This window comes from Perognathus longimembris, chromosome 20 (assembly GCF_023159225.1).
Source record: "Perognathus longimembris pacificus isolate PPM17 chromosome 20, ASM2315922v1, whole genome shotgun sequence".
NCBI classification, from domain to species: Eukaryota; Metazoa; Chordata; class Mammalia; order Rodentia; family Heteromyidae; genus Perognathus; species Perognathus longimembris.
The window spans coordinates 45,513,022-45,527,080 of NC_063180.1; the positions used below are offsets into that span (position 1 = coordinate 45,513,022).

At 61.8% G+C, this 14,059-nt stretch overlaps 1 protein-coding gene across 1 annotated transcript; it reads right to left on the minus strand.

Moving 5' to 3' along the window:
- Positions 1-13,824, minus strand: LOC125368241 (neuronal acetylcholine receptor subunit alpha-5-like). The gene is made up of 6 exons (XM_048369083.1): positions 13,676-13,824; positions 7,622-7,773; positions 5,577-5,621; positions 4,082-4,191; positions 2,190-3,036; positions 1-63 (listed from the first exon to the last, which is right to left on the minus strand). Exons 1-6 carry the CDS (start codon positions 13,779-13,781, stop codon positions 1-3), a joined length of 1,323 nt encoding a protein of 440 aa, XP_048225040.1. The 5' UTR covers positions 13,782-13,824.
- Positions 13,825-14,059: the final 235 nt, after the last annotated feature.

The window sequence follows — 14,059 nt, forward strand, 5'->3', positions numbered from 1 at the left end:
TCATCCATCCACACTCTGACAGCCGGCTCTGGGCCGCGATGACAAAATGCCCGACACAATGAACTTAAAAACAGGGAAGGTTTACGGGGGCTCCTGGTTTCAGACGCTCTGCTCAGCCAGGTGCCTGTGGGTCCCTGGGGCAGGATGCGGGAGGCGGGGACTGGAAGTCCCAGTGCAGTCCCTGGTTCCCGGCCCACCAGGCAAGCAGACCCCGCCCAGCCAGCCGTCCACGACATCTCCAGAGCACAGCCAGGCAAACCCTGAGCACAGAGGCCTCAGGACGCAGACCCCGGCTGTGCCTTCCACCCAGCCTGCTGCGTCTCAGAGCAAAACCCAGCTCACCTCTTTCCCCCGGGGCCTCCAAGTCTCTCAAAGTCCAAATTTCAAAGCCTCCTTCAAAACTCAAAGCAAATTCAGGTGCCAGAGGCTCACGCCTGTCCTCCCAGCTACTCGGGAGGCCGAGATCTGAGGATCGTGGTTCCAAGCCAGCCCAGGCAGGAAAGCCCATAAGACTCTTATCTCAAGTTAACCACTAGAAAACTGGAAGTGGCACTGTGGCCCAAGTAGTAGAGGCTAGCCTCGTGCTGAAGAGCTCAGGGACACCGCCCGCCCAGAGTTCAAGCCCTGGGGCCGACAAAAACAACAAAAAAATCCTCAAGGACTGAGCCCTAGCAATGGGTCAATGAATCAGTCAATCAATGAGTCTTCCAATACAACTGGATTTTCTGGCCTTCAAAAGATGATTGTGAGGGCTGGGGATATGGCCTAGTGGCAAGAGTGCTTGCCTCGTATACATGAGGCCCTGGGTTCGATTCCCCAGCACCACATACACAGAAAATGGCCAGAAGTGGCGCTGTGGCTCAAGTGGCAGAGTGCTAGCCTTGAGCAAGAAGAAGCCAGGGACGGTGCTCAGGCCCTGAGTCCAAGGCCCAGGACTGGCAAAAAAAAGAAAAAAAAAAGATGATTGAGTAATGATTTGCCTGGATGCAAACATTATTAGATTTTTCACTAGCTGGTTTTGCTGTTACTTCTAATGAGGACGCGAGTCAGGCAGGTGGATCTGTGCTTTGTAGCAGAACATCTATGAAGATAAGCCACTGTTCACACCTGGTAGCGCCTGGTCACTTACGAGCATCGGGAGGTGTGTGCTTGCTGCGTGAACTCGCACTACAGCTCCCGGGGAGGTTTCTCACTTAACGTGTGTTCCCAGTGTGCACAGGAACGATTATTGCAGCCCATTTGTAAATGACAGGAATGAAAAGGCCAAGCGTTCCAACAACTGAAACCAGAAGGAAGGTCCACAGACACAGCCGGTCGAGAACCTGGGCTATGAATTTCCAGTCTTCCACCACCTGTGGCAAAAGCAAACAAGCACGTGAGATGCACCAGTGCCCCCGCCCCGGGCTCCACCGGCCTCGCGCCGAGAAAGGGAACCTGAGCTGGGGGCTGCGGCCTGGCCCGGCTCCGCGGGCTTCCTTCCCCTGTCAGCTGGCGGTATTTTTGTACCGCTGTCCCGCACCAGCCCCGGGGTTCGAACTCGGGGCCTGGGCGCTGTGCCGCAGCGCCACTTCCTGCTTCTGTGGTGCACTGGAGATGAGGGCCTCAGGACTTCCTGCCGGGGCTGGCTTCGAACCGAGTCCGTGGAGCTCAGCCCCCGGGGTGGCTGGGAGGACAGGCGGGCGCCCCCCACCCGGGCCGCCCGCTGAGTTCAGGCTAAGGGCCCTCCCGGCCTCCGCCCGCCAGGAGGAAGCCCCGCCTCCTTCCCACACGAGGAGAAAGCCCCGCCTCCACCCTCACCAGGAGGAAGTCCTGCCTCCTCCCCGCCGGAAGCCCCGCCTCCAACCGCCCCCGTGCCAGGAAGAAGCCCCACCTCCTCCCCCAGGAAGAAGCCACGCCCCCGCCTCCTCCCCCTGCCGAGGGAGCCCCACCTCCATCCTGCCTCCTCCAGGCCGGAAGCGCCGCCTCCACCTGCCCCGCGCCAGGAGGAAGCCCCGCCTCCTCCCCGCCGGAAGCCCCGCCTCCTCCCCCAGGAAGAAGCCACGCCCCCGCCTCCTCCCCCTGCCGGGAGGGAGCCCTACCTCCATCCTGCCTCCTCCAGGCCGGAAGCCCCGCCTCCACCCGCCCCCGCGCCAGGAGGAAGCCCCGCCTCCTCCCCGCCGGAAGCCCCGCCTCCTCCCCCGCGGGCCTACCTGGCGGACGGCGCTCTCCTTGGCCACGTGCCAGGTGATGAGCCGGAGGGAGTCGAGGGCGGCCTCCAGAGCGCTCGGGCCCCCGGGGCCGGGGCGGGCGGGGTGGCCGGGCGGCGGCCGGGCGGCGCCGCGGAGGCGGGCGGCGGGGCGGCGCATGCGCAGCAGCCGGGGGAGCCGGCGCAGGAAGGCCCCGCGCACCCAGGGCGCCATGGCGGAGTGCGTGGCGGGCGTGCGGTGGTGCAGGTTGATGGCGAAGACGGTGACGGCGATGGAGAGCGTGACGAAGATCATGGTGAGGACCAGGTACTCGCCGACGAGCGGGATGGCGGTGGAGGAGGAGGGGATGATCTCGGCGATGACCAGCAGGAAGACGGTGAGCGACACGAGCACCGAGGTGCTCAGGCTGAGCTTCTCGCCCTCGCTCGCGGGCAGGTAGAAGACGGCGACGGTGAGCAGCGCGAGGCCCGCGCAGGGCGCCAGCAGGAAGAGCGCGTAGAAGAGCGGCCGGCGCCGCAGCACCAGCGCGAAGGTGGCGCCCGCGACGCCGCCGCCGCGCCCCGCGCCCCCGCCGCGCGCGCCCGCCGCGCCCGCCGCGCTCACCAGCTCCCACTCGCCGTTGTCGAACAGGTGGGCGCGGTCCGCCTCGCGCGCCGCCAGCACCAGCTCCACCTGCGAGCCGTCGTAGGTCCACGAGCCGAACCGCAGCGAGCAGTTCTGGAGGTCGAAGGGGAAGAAGGTGACGTCCATGGGGCAGGAGCTCCGGTAGCTGGCGGGCCGCGTCCACGACACGCGCCCGTCGTGCCGCACCACCGTCTTCGTGCTGGCGCCCTCGAAGCGTCCGTCCGCACTAGCGCACACACACACACACACTCAGGAGAGCCGTGGGCACGCGCGCCCGCGCCGGGCAGAGAAAAGACCCCGGGACCCCGGCCCCGAAGGCGGGGAGGCGCGCGGCCCGGACGGCGAACGGCCCGCGGGCCGGGCGCGAGCACCAATCCCAGAGGGCCCCGGGAGCGCGGCCCGCCCCCCTGCCCTGCCTCGCGCCGCCCGGGTCACGTGGGCCGGGCGTGAGCACCAATAGCAGAGGGCCCCGGGAGCGCGGCCCGCCCCCTGCCCCGCCTCGCGCCGCCCGGGTCACGTGGGCCGGGCGTGAGCACCAATCCCTGAGGGCCCTGGGCACATAGCCCGCCCCCTGCCCCGCCTCGTGCCACTCGGGTCACGTGGGCCGGGCGTGAGCACCAATCCCAGAGGGCCCCGGGCACATAGCCCGCCCCCTGCCCCGCCTCGTGCCACTCGGGTCACGTGGGCCGGGCGCGAGCACTCATCCCCGAGGCCTCTGGGAGCGCGGCCCCCTGTCCCCGCCTCCCGACTCCGGGCCCGGCGCTTCCTTCCACCCGCGCCCGCTCCCGGCCGCCCCCCCCAGCACGGACGTTGCCTCCGCTTCTAGGCTTGGGGTCTTGCGTTTCTCCCCCGCGGCGGGCAAGGGGGGGGCAGGAGGGAAGCGGGAGGACGGGCCGCCGCGATCGCGCGGGTCGCGTGCACTGCGCCCTCGAGGGCGGCGAGGGGCGGGAGGGGCGGCACCTTCCTCACCGACACGAAGCCCCCCGGGCCGCGCCCGCCGCCGGTGCCGCCATCCCCCGCCCCTCGGAGCCCGGGGCAGGCGAGCCCACGAAACCCCTACCGCCCCGAGCCGCGGCTCAGGCGGCGTGGAAGAGCAAGGCGGGCGCCCCGGGCCCTGGGCGCAAACCCGGTGCCGGCGACGCGGAGCGTCCCCAGACTTCACGACAGGGGCTCGCTGGGCTTTGTGCACTGCCTCCCCGGGGGCCGGGCCGCCCGACGACGCGCGCCCGATGACACCGACGACGCGCGCCCGGCCCGCGGGCCACACTCACTTATCGAACAGCACGATGTCCGGGGTCCAGAGCGAGTCCGAGGGCACGCGGATGGCCGCGATGCCGCCGTAGTCGGCGGGATTCCACCTCAGCTTGGCGTCCGTCCACTCCTGCGGAACCGAGTCGACCCTCAGCCAAGCGCCAAGGGTCAGAGCACCGACGCCTTGGGTTGGTCAGACCCAGGGATTCTGGACACGAAGTCCCCTCCTGAGTCAGCCGCAGGAACCCCCCTCCACTGGAGACAGGGGAGGACACCAAGCTCAGGGCGTGTCCGCCGAAGCCGGGCCCGGTCAGCCCGGCTGAGGGGGGCGCTGGGAATGGGGCTCGTGGCTGAGCGGTGGAGCGCTCGCCTGGCATGCCTGAAGAAAGCCCTGGGTTCGATTCCCCAGCACCACACAACAGGAAAGGCCAGAGGGGGCGCTGCGGCTCAGGTGGCAGAGTGCTGGCCTGGAGCGGGAAGAAGCCAGGGACGGTGCTCAGGCCCTGAGTCCAAGGCCCAGGACTGGAAAAAAAAAAGGGGGAGGGCAATGGATGCACACACGGTGTGCGCATGCACGCAACGTCACGGGGAACCCCATTCGTCTGGACACCGAAGTGCTAATGTAATGAAGTCTTCCATTCTTGCTCTCCCTTGGGCTAGGGGGGCCTGTGGGCTCCCACACCCCATCTGCGTAGCTCTCCCCTAACACACCAGACACACCCCAGCCCCAGGGCCTTCGCACTTGCGTCCCCTCTTTCCAACATGGCTTTTCTGACCAGGGTAGTCCCTCTTTCCCAGAATTCTCCAAGCCTGCCAGTTGTAAGGTATAATGCAGCCTAACTCTTCATTTTTCTCCAACTAGAGTGAAGTTCATGAGGACAGCTTTTTTTTTGGGGGGGGGTCACTTGTGGGGCTTGAACTCGGGGCCTGGGCGCTGTCCCTGAGCTCGTCAGCTCAAGGCTGGTGCTCCACCACTTTGAGCCACAGCGCCACTTCCAATCTTCTGGTGGCTCCTTGGAGATAAGCATCTCAGGGCCTTTCCTGCCCAGGCTGGCTTTGAACCCTGATCCTCAGCTCTCAGCCTCCTGAGCAGCTAGGAGGACAGGCGTGCGCCACCAGCACTTGTCAACAGACACATTTTTGTTTGGTTTTGTTTTCTTTCCAGTCCTGGGGCTTGGACTCAGGGCCTGAGCACTGTCCCTGGCTTCTCTTTGCTCAAGGCTAGCACTCTGCCACCTGAGCCACAGCGCCGCTTCTGGCTGTTTTCTATCTATGTGGTGCCGGGGAATCGAACCCAGGGCTTCATGTATGTGAGGCGAGCGCTCCACCACTAGGCCATGTTCTCAGCAGACACCCTCCCCGCGCCCCCATTAAACACACCACTAGCTATGACTACAAGAGCTCCAGCTGCACCCATCGCCCTCCATCCTGTGCATCCAATCCAGCTGGTGTCACCCACCAGCCCCTGCGCCCGGGCCTCCCCCGACAGCGGGGCCCCCCGAATGTGGTACACACCTGCTTCAACCAGACATTCGTGGTCAGTAACTGATTTTTCTCATCCTGCAAAATAAGAATCGGTGATTACACTTCAGTCCCGGGAGCGACCGCGCGTCCGTACCACTGTTGCCACTTGCGCGTGGAAGCGTGGCCCTGCTCCTCAGCGGGGGAGCGGCTGTCCGTGGGCCCTGTGGAAACGCCACGCCCGTCCAGCTGCACTTCACGAAGTTCCTTCCAACACAGCCCCCGCCTCGGATAAGCACCCCGCCTAACGCACGCCGGCAGCGCTGCAGATCCGCCTTCCCAGCCGGGCGCGGGGGGGCGGGGGGGCCCCGCGCCGCCATCCTAGCCACCCGGGGGGCTGAGCGCCGAGGGCCCGCTGGGGGGCAGCCAGGCCGGGGGAGGCCGCCAGACGCCTGTCTGCAACTCACCAGCAAAAGGCTGGAGTTAGAGCCGTGCTTCAAGTAGCAGAGCTCCAGCCTTGAGAGACAGAGGCAAGTGAGAACCAGAGGCCCTCCGCTCAACCGCAAGCCCTGCTATAAAAACAAGCAGGAGAAACCAAAGGGCTGGGCGCGTAGGTCGGCTCGCGCTGGAGCGCTTGCCTGGCAGGCATAAAACCCCGGGTTCTACTCCACAGAAACAGGAAAAGTCGGAAGTGGCGCTGGGGCTCAAGTGGCAGAGTGCTGGCCTTGAGCAAAAAGAAGCCAGGGACGGTGCTCAGGCCCTGAGTCCAAGCCCCAGGACTGGCCAAAAAAACAAATAAAATGTGAATTCACATAAATCTTACTCTGTGCATTAGCACCAGGTAAAACCTAAGTGCTTTGAATCACAACACAGATAAATACTCCATACGTTCACAGCACGCGTGGCCGGTGGACACACCCGTGTCCCCTGCCAGCTCCCCAGAACATTCCTCCGCACAGGGCTTGCACGCTAACCCTCAGCCCAGCGCCACCAGCCGCTGGAGTGACTCGAACACACCTCCAAGTGTGTTCCATTTTTTAAATATTTATTTTGGTCAGTTGTGGGCTGGCGCTTTACCACTTTGAGCCACAGCACCACCTCCGGTTTTCTTTTTTCTTTTTCTAGTCCTGGGCCTTGAACTCAGGGCCTGAGCACCGTCCCTGGCTTCCTTTTGCTCAAGGCCAACACTCCGCCCCTTGAGCCACAGCGCCCCTTCCCGCTTTTTCTGAGTAGTTTGTTGGACTTCCCTGCCCACTGGCTTTGAACCTGGATCCTCAGGCCTCGGCCTCCTGAGTAGCTGGGGTGGCGGGCCTGGGCCGCAGCACCCAGCAGGAACGCCTTCTTAATGATCCTGGCCACTCAGGAGGCTGAGATCTGAGGCTGGAGGTTCAAAGCCACCCCAGACAGACAAGTCTGAGAGATGCTTATTGCCACCAAAAAAAGCCAGACGTGGCGGTGTGGCGCAAGTGGTCGTGACAGCCTGGAGAGCAAACGCTCTGTGGAGCCCAGGGGCTCGGAGTTCAAGTCCCGGCTACACACGGAAAAAAAGCCTCTGAAATGCTGTAAGTGTGAGCCTGAGGGAATATCTATTCCATTTAGAGACTTCCCAAAACCGCTTGATCATATTTTTAACCAATAAAAGGAGAACCCTTACTGGGCACCAGGGGCTCGCGCCTGTCATCCTAGCTACTGAGGAGCTGAGATCTGAGGTTCGTGGTTCAAAGCCAGCCGGGGCAGGAAAGTCCACGAGACTCACCTCCAATAAACCACCAGAAAACCAGAAGTGGCGCTGTGACTCAGGGTGGCAGAGCCCTAGCCTTGAGCAGAAAAGCTCAGGGACAGCGCCCGGGCCCTGAGTTCAAGCCCCATGACCAACAACAACAAAGAGAGAAACCTCAGTATGATATATTTTAATGTCTTTAAATTCACTGAAGATAAGCCTCTCGCATTACCAACTAAGATCAAACAATTTCTAGAATATACCACGGGGGCAGCGTAATTGTTCTTCCCTGGTAGCAGCTGGAGCCTAGCACAGTTCCCGGCTGACAAGGGCTCCTCTGCCGTACCGCGAACCAGAACGTAACCCCAGGCACACCTACCACGTCCACTAATTGAGAGATGCCCAGGCCAAACTTGATTCTTATTTTGTCATTCAGCTGCTCCACAGGACGAACCCATTTTTCGTAGTCTTGAAATAAATCCTTAAACAAATTGTCTTCATGTTTCACCACAAGGGAAGGTGCTGCTAATCCTATAGAGCAAATATTGATGTTACTATAACGGCTTTCTCTTGCCTCAGTGCTCTACGTAGATCAGGCCCAGAGAGACAGGGAAAACATGTTTTCTCGCGCGTGGACATTAGATCTAGTTTATAAATACAGAGGTTAATATATACAGGCTCATGCGCACATATACCCACATAGTAACTGAAGCATGGCAGACACACAGCAAAGTTCCAATGGTGTAACGTTTTTGAGCCACAGCGCCACTTCTGTTTTTTTCTATATATGTGGTGCTGAGGAGTCGAACCCAGGGCTTCACGTACACGAGGCGAGCACTCTACCGCTAAGCCACATTCCCAAGCCCCAGTATTTCTTTTATTATTGGTCTGCTGGTAATAACTTATTTCAATGTTCAATTGAATTTAGACTCTTATTAACGCAGCTTTTAAAAAGAAATGTTCAGCTGGGCGTGGTGGCTCACACCTGCAATCCCGGCTGCTCAGGAGGCTGAGATCTGAGAATCACGGTCCAAAGCCGTCCAGGTAGGAACGTCTGTGTGACTCTTACCTCCAATAAACAAAAACAAAGCTAGCAGTGAAGGTGTGGCTCAAGCGATGAGCGCCAGCCTTGCGCGAAAAGGCAGAGAGCACAAAGCCCTGAGTTCAAGCCCCAGTGCCAGCACAGAATTTAAAAAGTACAGAGGTGGGGCTGGGAAGGTGGCCTAGTGGCAGAGCGCTCGCCTAGCATGCATGAAGCCCTGGGTTCGATTCCTCAGCACCACATACACAGAAAAAAGCCAGAGGTGGCGCTGTGGCTCAAGTGGCAGAGTGCTAGCCTTGAGCAGAAAAGCTCGGACAGTGCTCAGGCCCCGAGTTCAAGGCCCACAACCAAGAAAAAGACAAAGAAAAAGAAAAGGTATATCTTATTAAAGTTGGAAAACTAACAGATACTAGGCATTCCTGGTCTAAATAACCTCCCCTCCAGTCTCCTTGTACCTTTTTATTTTTTTAATTAGCAGGAATTGACTTTTGTTCCTTCTTTAAAAAAATCCTTACTGCCATCCTTAGCACAGCTATTTTAACAACAGCAGGATAAGGCCGTGAGCACTCGATGGCAAGAGGCAACAACGGGAGGACAGGCGGGATCTGCAGCCTGACGCGAAGCGGGCTCACGGGCCTCGTTCCACCGCGACAGCCAGGCACGATTTCCATCCTACGCCACATTGATTTTTATTTTTTTTTTTTGGCCACATTGATTTTTGCCACAGAATGATAGGATAAAGTCACACGACGGTACCTGCACTGTCTCGCTACACTTCATTTAACACCTTGTCTGACTCTCGAATGAGATGATGCCCTTGGGTGGTGCTAAATTTGTGTCTGGTCAATACTTGTCAAGAAGAGAGAGAAGAAAAGTTTAAGCATCATCAGATCAAGTAACTGCGGAGCTCGCTGTCTTGATTTGGGATCATAGATCTCTTCACAAGCCATAAATATGCTGAGGAGCCGTGGCAGGAAATTAAACACGTCCACGTAGGTGCCAGTGTCCTTGCTCAGCCACCTTCAGCGCGAGAGCCCATCGCCTATGAATAAACGAAGCGGGCGCCGGGGGCGCAGGCCTGGACTCCCGGCTACTCAGGAGGCTGAGATCTGAGGATCCCAGGTCCAAGCCCGCCGAGGTAGGAGAGTCGGCAGGATTCTTATGTCCAACGAATCATTCGAGAAGCTGCAAGTGGCGCTGTGGCTCAAGCGGCAGAGCGCTAGCCCCGAGCCCCAGAGCTCAAGGACGGCGCCCGGGCCCCGAGTCCAAGCCAGGCCTGGCCGTGTGCAAGCACGGCCAACTTCTCCTAGGAATCCCCCCTCGCTGAGAGCCAGGGGCCCCTCCGCCCCCCGTCCAGCGGGGCGCCACCTGCCCAACAGCACTTGGCAGGAAGCGGAGCGGAGGCCCACGTGGTGGCGAGCTCGCCGGAGTGGGAAAGCCAGCGGGGGCCCAGAGCCAGCACCTCCTTTGCCCCTCAGAACCCCATTCCTGGGATCAGGGAACACCTCAGAGTTCCATCCATAGCTGCTTCAAGAAACCAAACATGGGCTGGGGATGTGGCCTAGTGGTAGAGTGCTCGCCCCGTATACATGAAGCCCTAGGCTCGATTCCCCAGCACCACATATACAGAAAACGGCCAGAAGTGGCGCTGTGGCTCAAGTGGCAGAGTGCTAGCCTTGAGCAAAAAGAAGCCAGGGACAGCGCTCAGGCCCCGAGTTCAAGGCCCAGGACTGGCAAAAAAAAAAAAAAAAAACAACCTCAAACAATTTCACAAAGAAGACTCACACGCGAGCTCACGGAGCACACCGAGCATTGTGAGGAAATCAGGGTATTGTTGGTCTCAAAATAAACTACGTGAAAAAGTTTAAGGACATACAAAAAGCTGGCCAACAGGCACTGGTGCCCACGCCTGTCATCCCAGCCGCTCAGGAGGCTGAGATCTGAGGGTCACGGTTCAAAGCCAGCCCGGGCAGCAAAGTCCAGGAGACGCTTATCTTCAGTGAACCCCCAGAAAATTGGAAGTGGCGCGGTGGCTCAAAGTGGTAGAGCACCAGCCTTGAGGGAAAGAGCTCAGGGACAGCGCCCAGGCCCGGAGTTCAAGCCCCATGTCTGGAAAAAAGAAAAAACAAAGCTGACCACAGTGAAGCCAAGGGCCTGTTTGTGTGCATTTCTACTAGCATCTGGAAGAAAACAAGCTTAAAAGATTTCTTGCATCTCTTGTTTGCAATGAAGTATTTTATTTTCCTTTCAGTAAAGAACTCAGCCACTCCATGTATTAAAAATGCCAAGTGTCACACAGCAAAGATATAGAACCAACTCATGACTATCTGATTTCCATAAATCACTGTTCCAATCACTGGTAAGTCAGTTGAAACGACTTATCTTAGGCCAGATTGCCTTCTGGGCCTCTTTCCACAGCTCCATGACCTTCCAGCAGCAAAATAGGTATAAATTTTGGCTGACAAGCCAAAGATTCTTCTTTTGCCTGGGAACTGGCTCAGGCCTGTAATCCTAGCTGCTCAGGAGGCTGAAATCTGAGGACCAAGGCACGAAGCCTGCAGGAAAGCCCATCAGATTCCTTGCTCCAGTCAACCAGCAAGAAAGCCAGGAGTGGACCTGCACCAAGTCACAGAGTGCCGCCCTTGTGCAAAAAAGCCAAGTGAGAGCACAAGACCCTGAGTTAAAAAGAAAGAGAGAATGTAAACCAAGTTCACATCTGTAATCCAGCTTTAGGGCAGCTGCAACGGAACTTCAGTTTAATGTGAGTTCAAGGTCACCCTGTGCTACATAGTGAAATCTTGTCCCATAAAAACAAAAAAAGAATCCAAGATGAATATGAAAACAATGAAATGTAAACAGAATGTGATTATTGAAAGGATGTGAAATTGTGTGTGTGTGTGTGTGTGTGTGTGCGTGTGTGTGCTGGGGCTTAAACTCAGGGCCATAAGCTCTTGCATGTGTTTTTCTCCAAGGTTGGGGCTCTACTTCTTCCGGTGTTCTGGTGGTTCACTGGAGATGAGAGTCTCACGGACCTTCCTGCCGGGGATGGCTTCCAACCTCATTCCTCAGACCTCACACATAGCTGGGGCTACAGGCATGAGCCTCCAGGCCAGGCACCCTTCCATTGTGACGGGAGAGAAGTAAGGAGTCAGCCAGACCGATTCACCTGCCTGAAGAAACACAGCCAGCGCGTAGTGCTGCCCCACTAATGCCACCCACACTCAAGATGTATGCAAAAGCAAACTCCTAGTTAGGAGCAGTTGCGCAATGAGATCACCTATTCCGCATCGTTCTTTTTCAGTACCGTTGCTTATTAAAGCACACGGGAAGGCTGCGGCGGATCACGGCCACTCCACAGGCTGAGATCAAAGGATCATGGTTCAAAGCCAGCCTAGGCAGATACATCTGAGAGACTCTTACATGAAATTAACCAGCCCAAAGCCGGAAGTGGAGCTGTGGCTCAAATGGAAGAGCACCAGCCTTGAGTGAAAGAGCTCAGGGAGGCCGTCCAGGCCTCGAGTCCAAGCCCCACGACCAGCATGGAAAGAAAAATCAAAGCATAAGCAGTGTGAGAAGCACAGTCCTGGCCCGGTGCCGGCGGCTGTGCCTGTGATCCGCCTTACGACGGAAGCAGGCCGAGAGGACCCTGCTCAAGACCAGCCTGGGCAGTCCTTGCGACTCCATCTCCAGCACCACCAGCAAAAGGCGGGGCCGGAGGCACGACTGGAGCGGCCGCGTGCCAGCCTAGCTATGGGGAGGGAGGCCTGAACTCAAACCTCACAGTCCTGCCAGAGACAAAAGAAAAGAACAAGAAAAGAGAATGACAGTTCTTCCCCTGCTCATACAGGACAAGGAAAGACGTGGTGCAAAGAACCGAAGCACTGGCGGCTGGCACCTGTGGCCCCAGCTACTCCAGACCCGGGGACTGAGGTCCAAAGCCGGCCGGGCAGAGCCGTCCTCCTAAGGCTCTTAGCTCCAGCACACTTGTCAGCAAAAGCCAGACGGGGCGCCCCGGCCTTGAGCACCCCAGCGGGCGCGCGGGGGCGGCGCCCGGGCCCTGGGCTCAAGCTCCACCCTTAAAAACAACAACCACATAACAGTACTGAGTGTGGTTCTCCTACGAGGAGGGGCCACGCGCGGAGGCCGGAAGGCACCGGACGTGGCTCCCGGGAGGTCAGCGCCTTAGCCCACCGAAGGCCCGGCGGGGGCAGGTTACGTCGGGGCCCCGGTGGCCCCCGTGCGTGCGGTCCCGGCTGCGCAGGAGGCTGAGGGCTCAGGACCCGGGTTCAAAGCCCGCCCGCCCGCACGGGGAGGGCCACAGGGCCCAGGAGGCTCCCGTCTCCCCCGCATCTGCCCAAGGGCGCAGGCGGAGCGGAGGCTCAAGGGCTGCGGGGAAGCCCGGGACGAGGCCCGCACCCCAGCACCCGCCACGGAGGAGCCGCCCTTCCCACAGGCTGGGGCTGTGAGCCGCCCCGCGGCCCGCTCCTCAGCCCGGTGGATGACCCTCGACGCCGGGCCCGGGGAAGCGGCCGGGGGGAGGGGGGGCTGCGGGGGGGGGGGAAGCGGCCGGGGGGGGGGGGGGGCTGCGGGGCGGCCGGGGAAGCGGCGGGGAGGCCGATGCGGGGGGGGCGGGTAAGCGGCCCGCGTGGGGGCTGCGGGGGGGGAGTGGGGTTCACGGCAGCCGGGCCGGGCGCGCGGGGCGGGGCGGGGCCCGGGGCCCGGGTTTGCAGTCAGCCCGGCGGGCGCGGGCGGGGGACTCGGGCCCCGCTCACCTCCACAAAGCCCGCCCGCGTGGAGCTCGGGGCGCCCGGCGAGCCGCTCGGCCGCGAACCTCCGCCCCTCCGCCGGAGCGCCTGGGAGTCGGGCGTCCACCCGGGAGGGCGGCCCGTCCGGGGCGGCGCCCGGCGGGGACCAGCGGTGCCCGGTGCCCGGCCGCGCGGGGGCGGGGAGCAGGGGCGCCCGGGGGATGGGGCGGCCGCAGCCTCGCCTGCCGAGGGGGAACCCTGCACCCCAGGGCCCGCCGGCCAAGGGGGGACCGGAGGAGCGGGGACCTCGTGCGTCCCCAGAAAGAGGTGCGGGGAATCCACGCAAACTGCGGAGGAGCGTGCCCGCCCCGCGCCCGCCCCGCACCTGTCCGGCCCACCGGGACCTGGCCCCCCCCCCGCCCGCCCCGCGCCCGCCCCGCACCCGTCCGGCCCACCGGGACCTGGCCCCCCCCCGCCCGCCCCGCGCCCGCCCCACCGGGACCTGCGCCCGCCCCGCACCCGTCCGGCCCACCGGGACCTGCGCCCCCCCGCGCCCGCCCCACCGGGACGCGCGCCCGACTCACCGGGACCCGCGCCCGCCCCATGCCCGCCCGCCCGGCCTCCCGAGCCCGCCGCCCCGGCTCACCTCCCGGGCCGAGACCCGCTCCCGCCGCGCCCCGCAGCCCGGAGAGCAGCTGAAGCAGGAGGAGGAGGAGGCGGAGCGCGCGGCGCCCGGGCCCCCGCGCCGCCATCGCCCGGCCCGCGCGGGAACGCCGACCCGGAGACCGCACCCGACGGACCCCGCCGGCTCGCCCCGGCCCCGAGCGGCCCGCAGCCCCGCGCCTCCCCGCCCCCGCCGCGCCTCCCCGCCCCAGGCGGGCGGGCGGGACCGGGGGAGGAGACGGACACGGCCCCGCCCACCCGCGGGCCACGCCCGCGCCGCTTCCGGCCACGCCTCGGATTCCGTCCCGCTGATCTGGACCCACCCGGCCCCGCCCCGATGCTCCCGGCCCCGCCCGCCCCAGCCCTG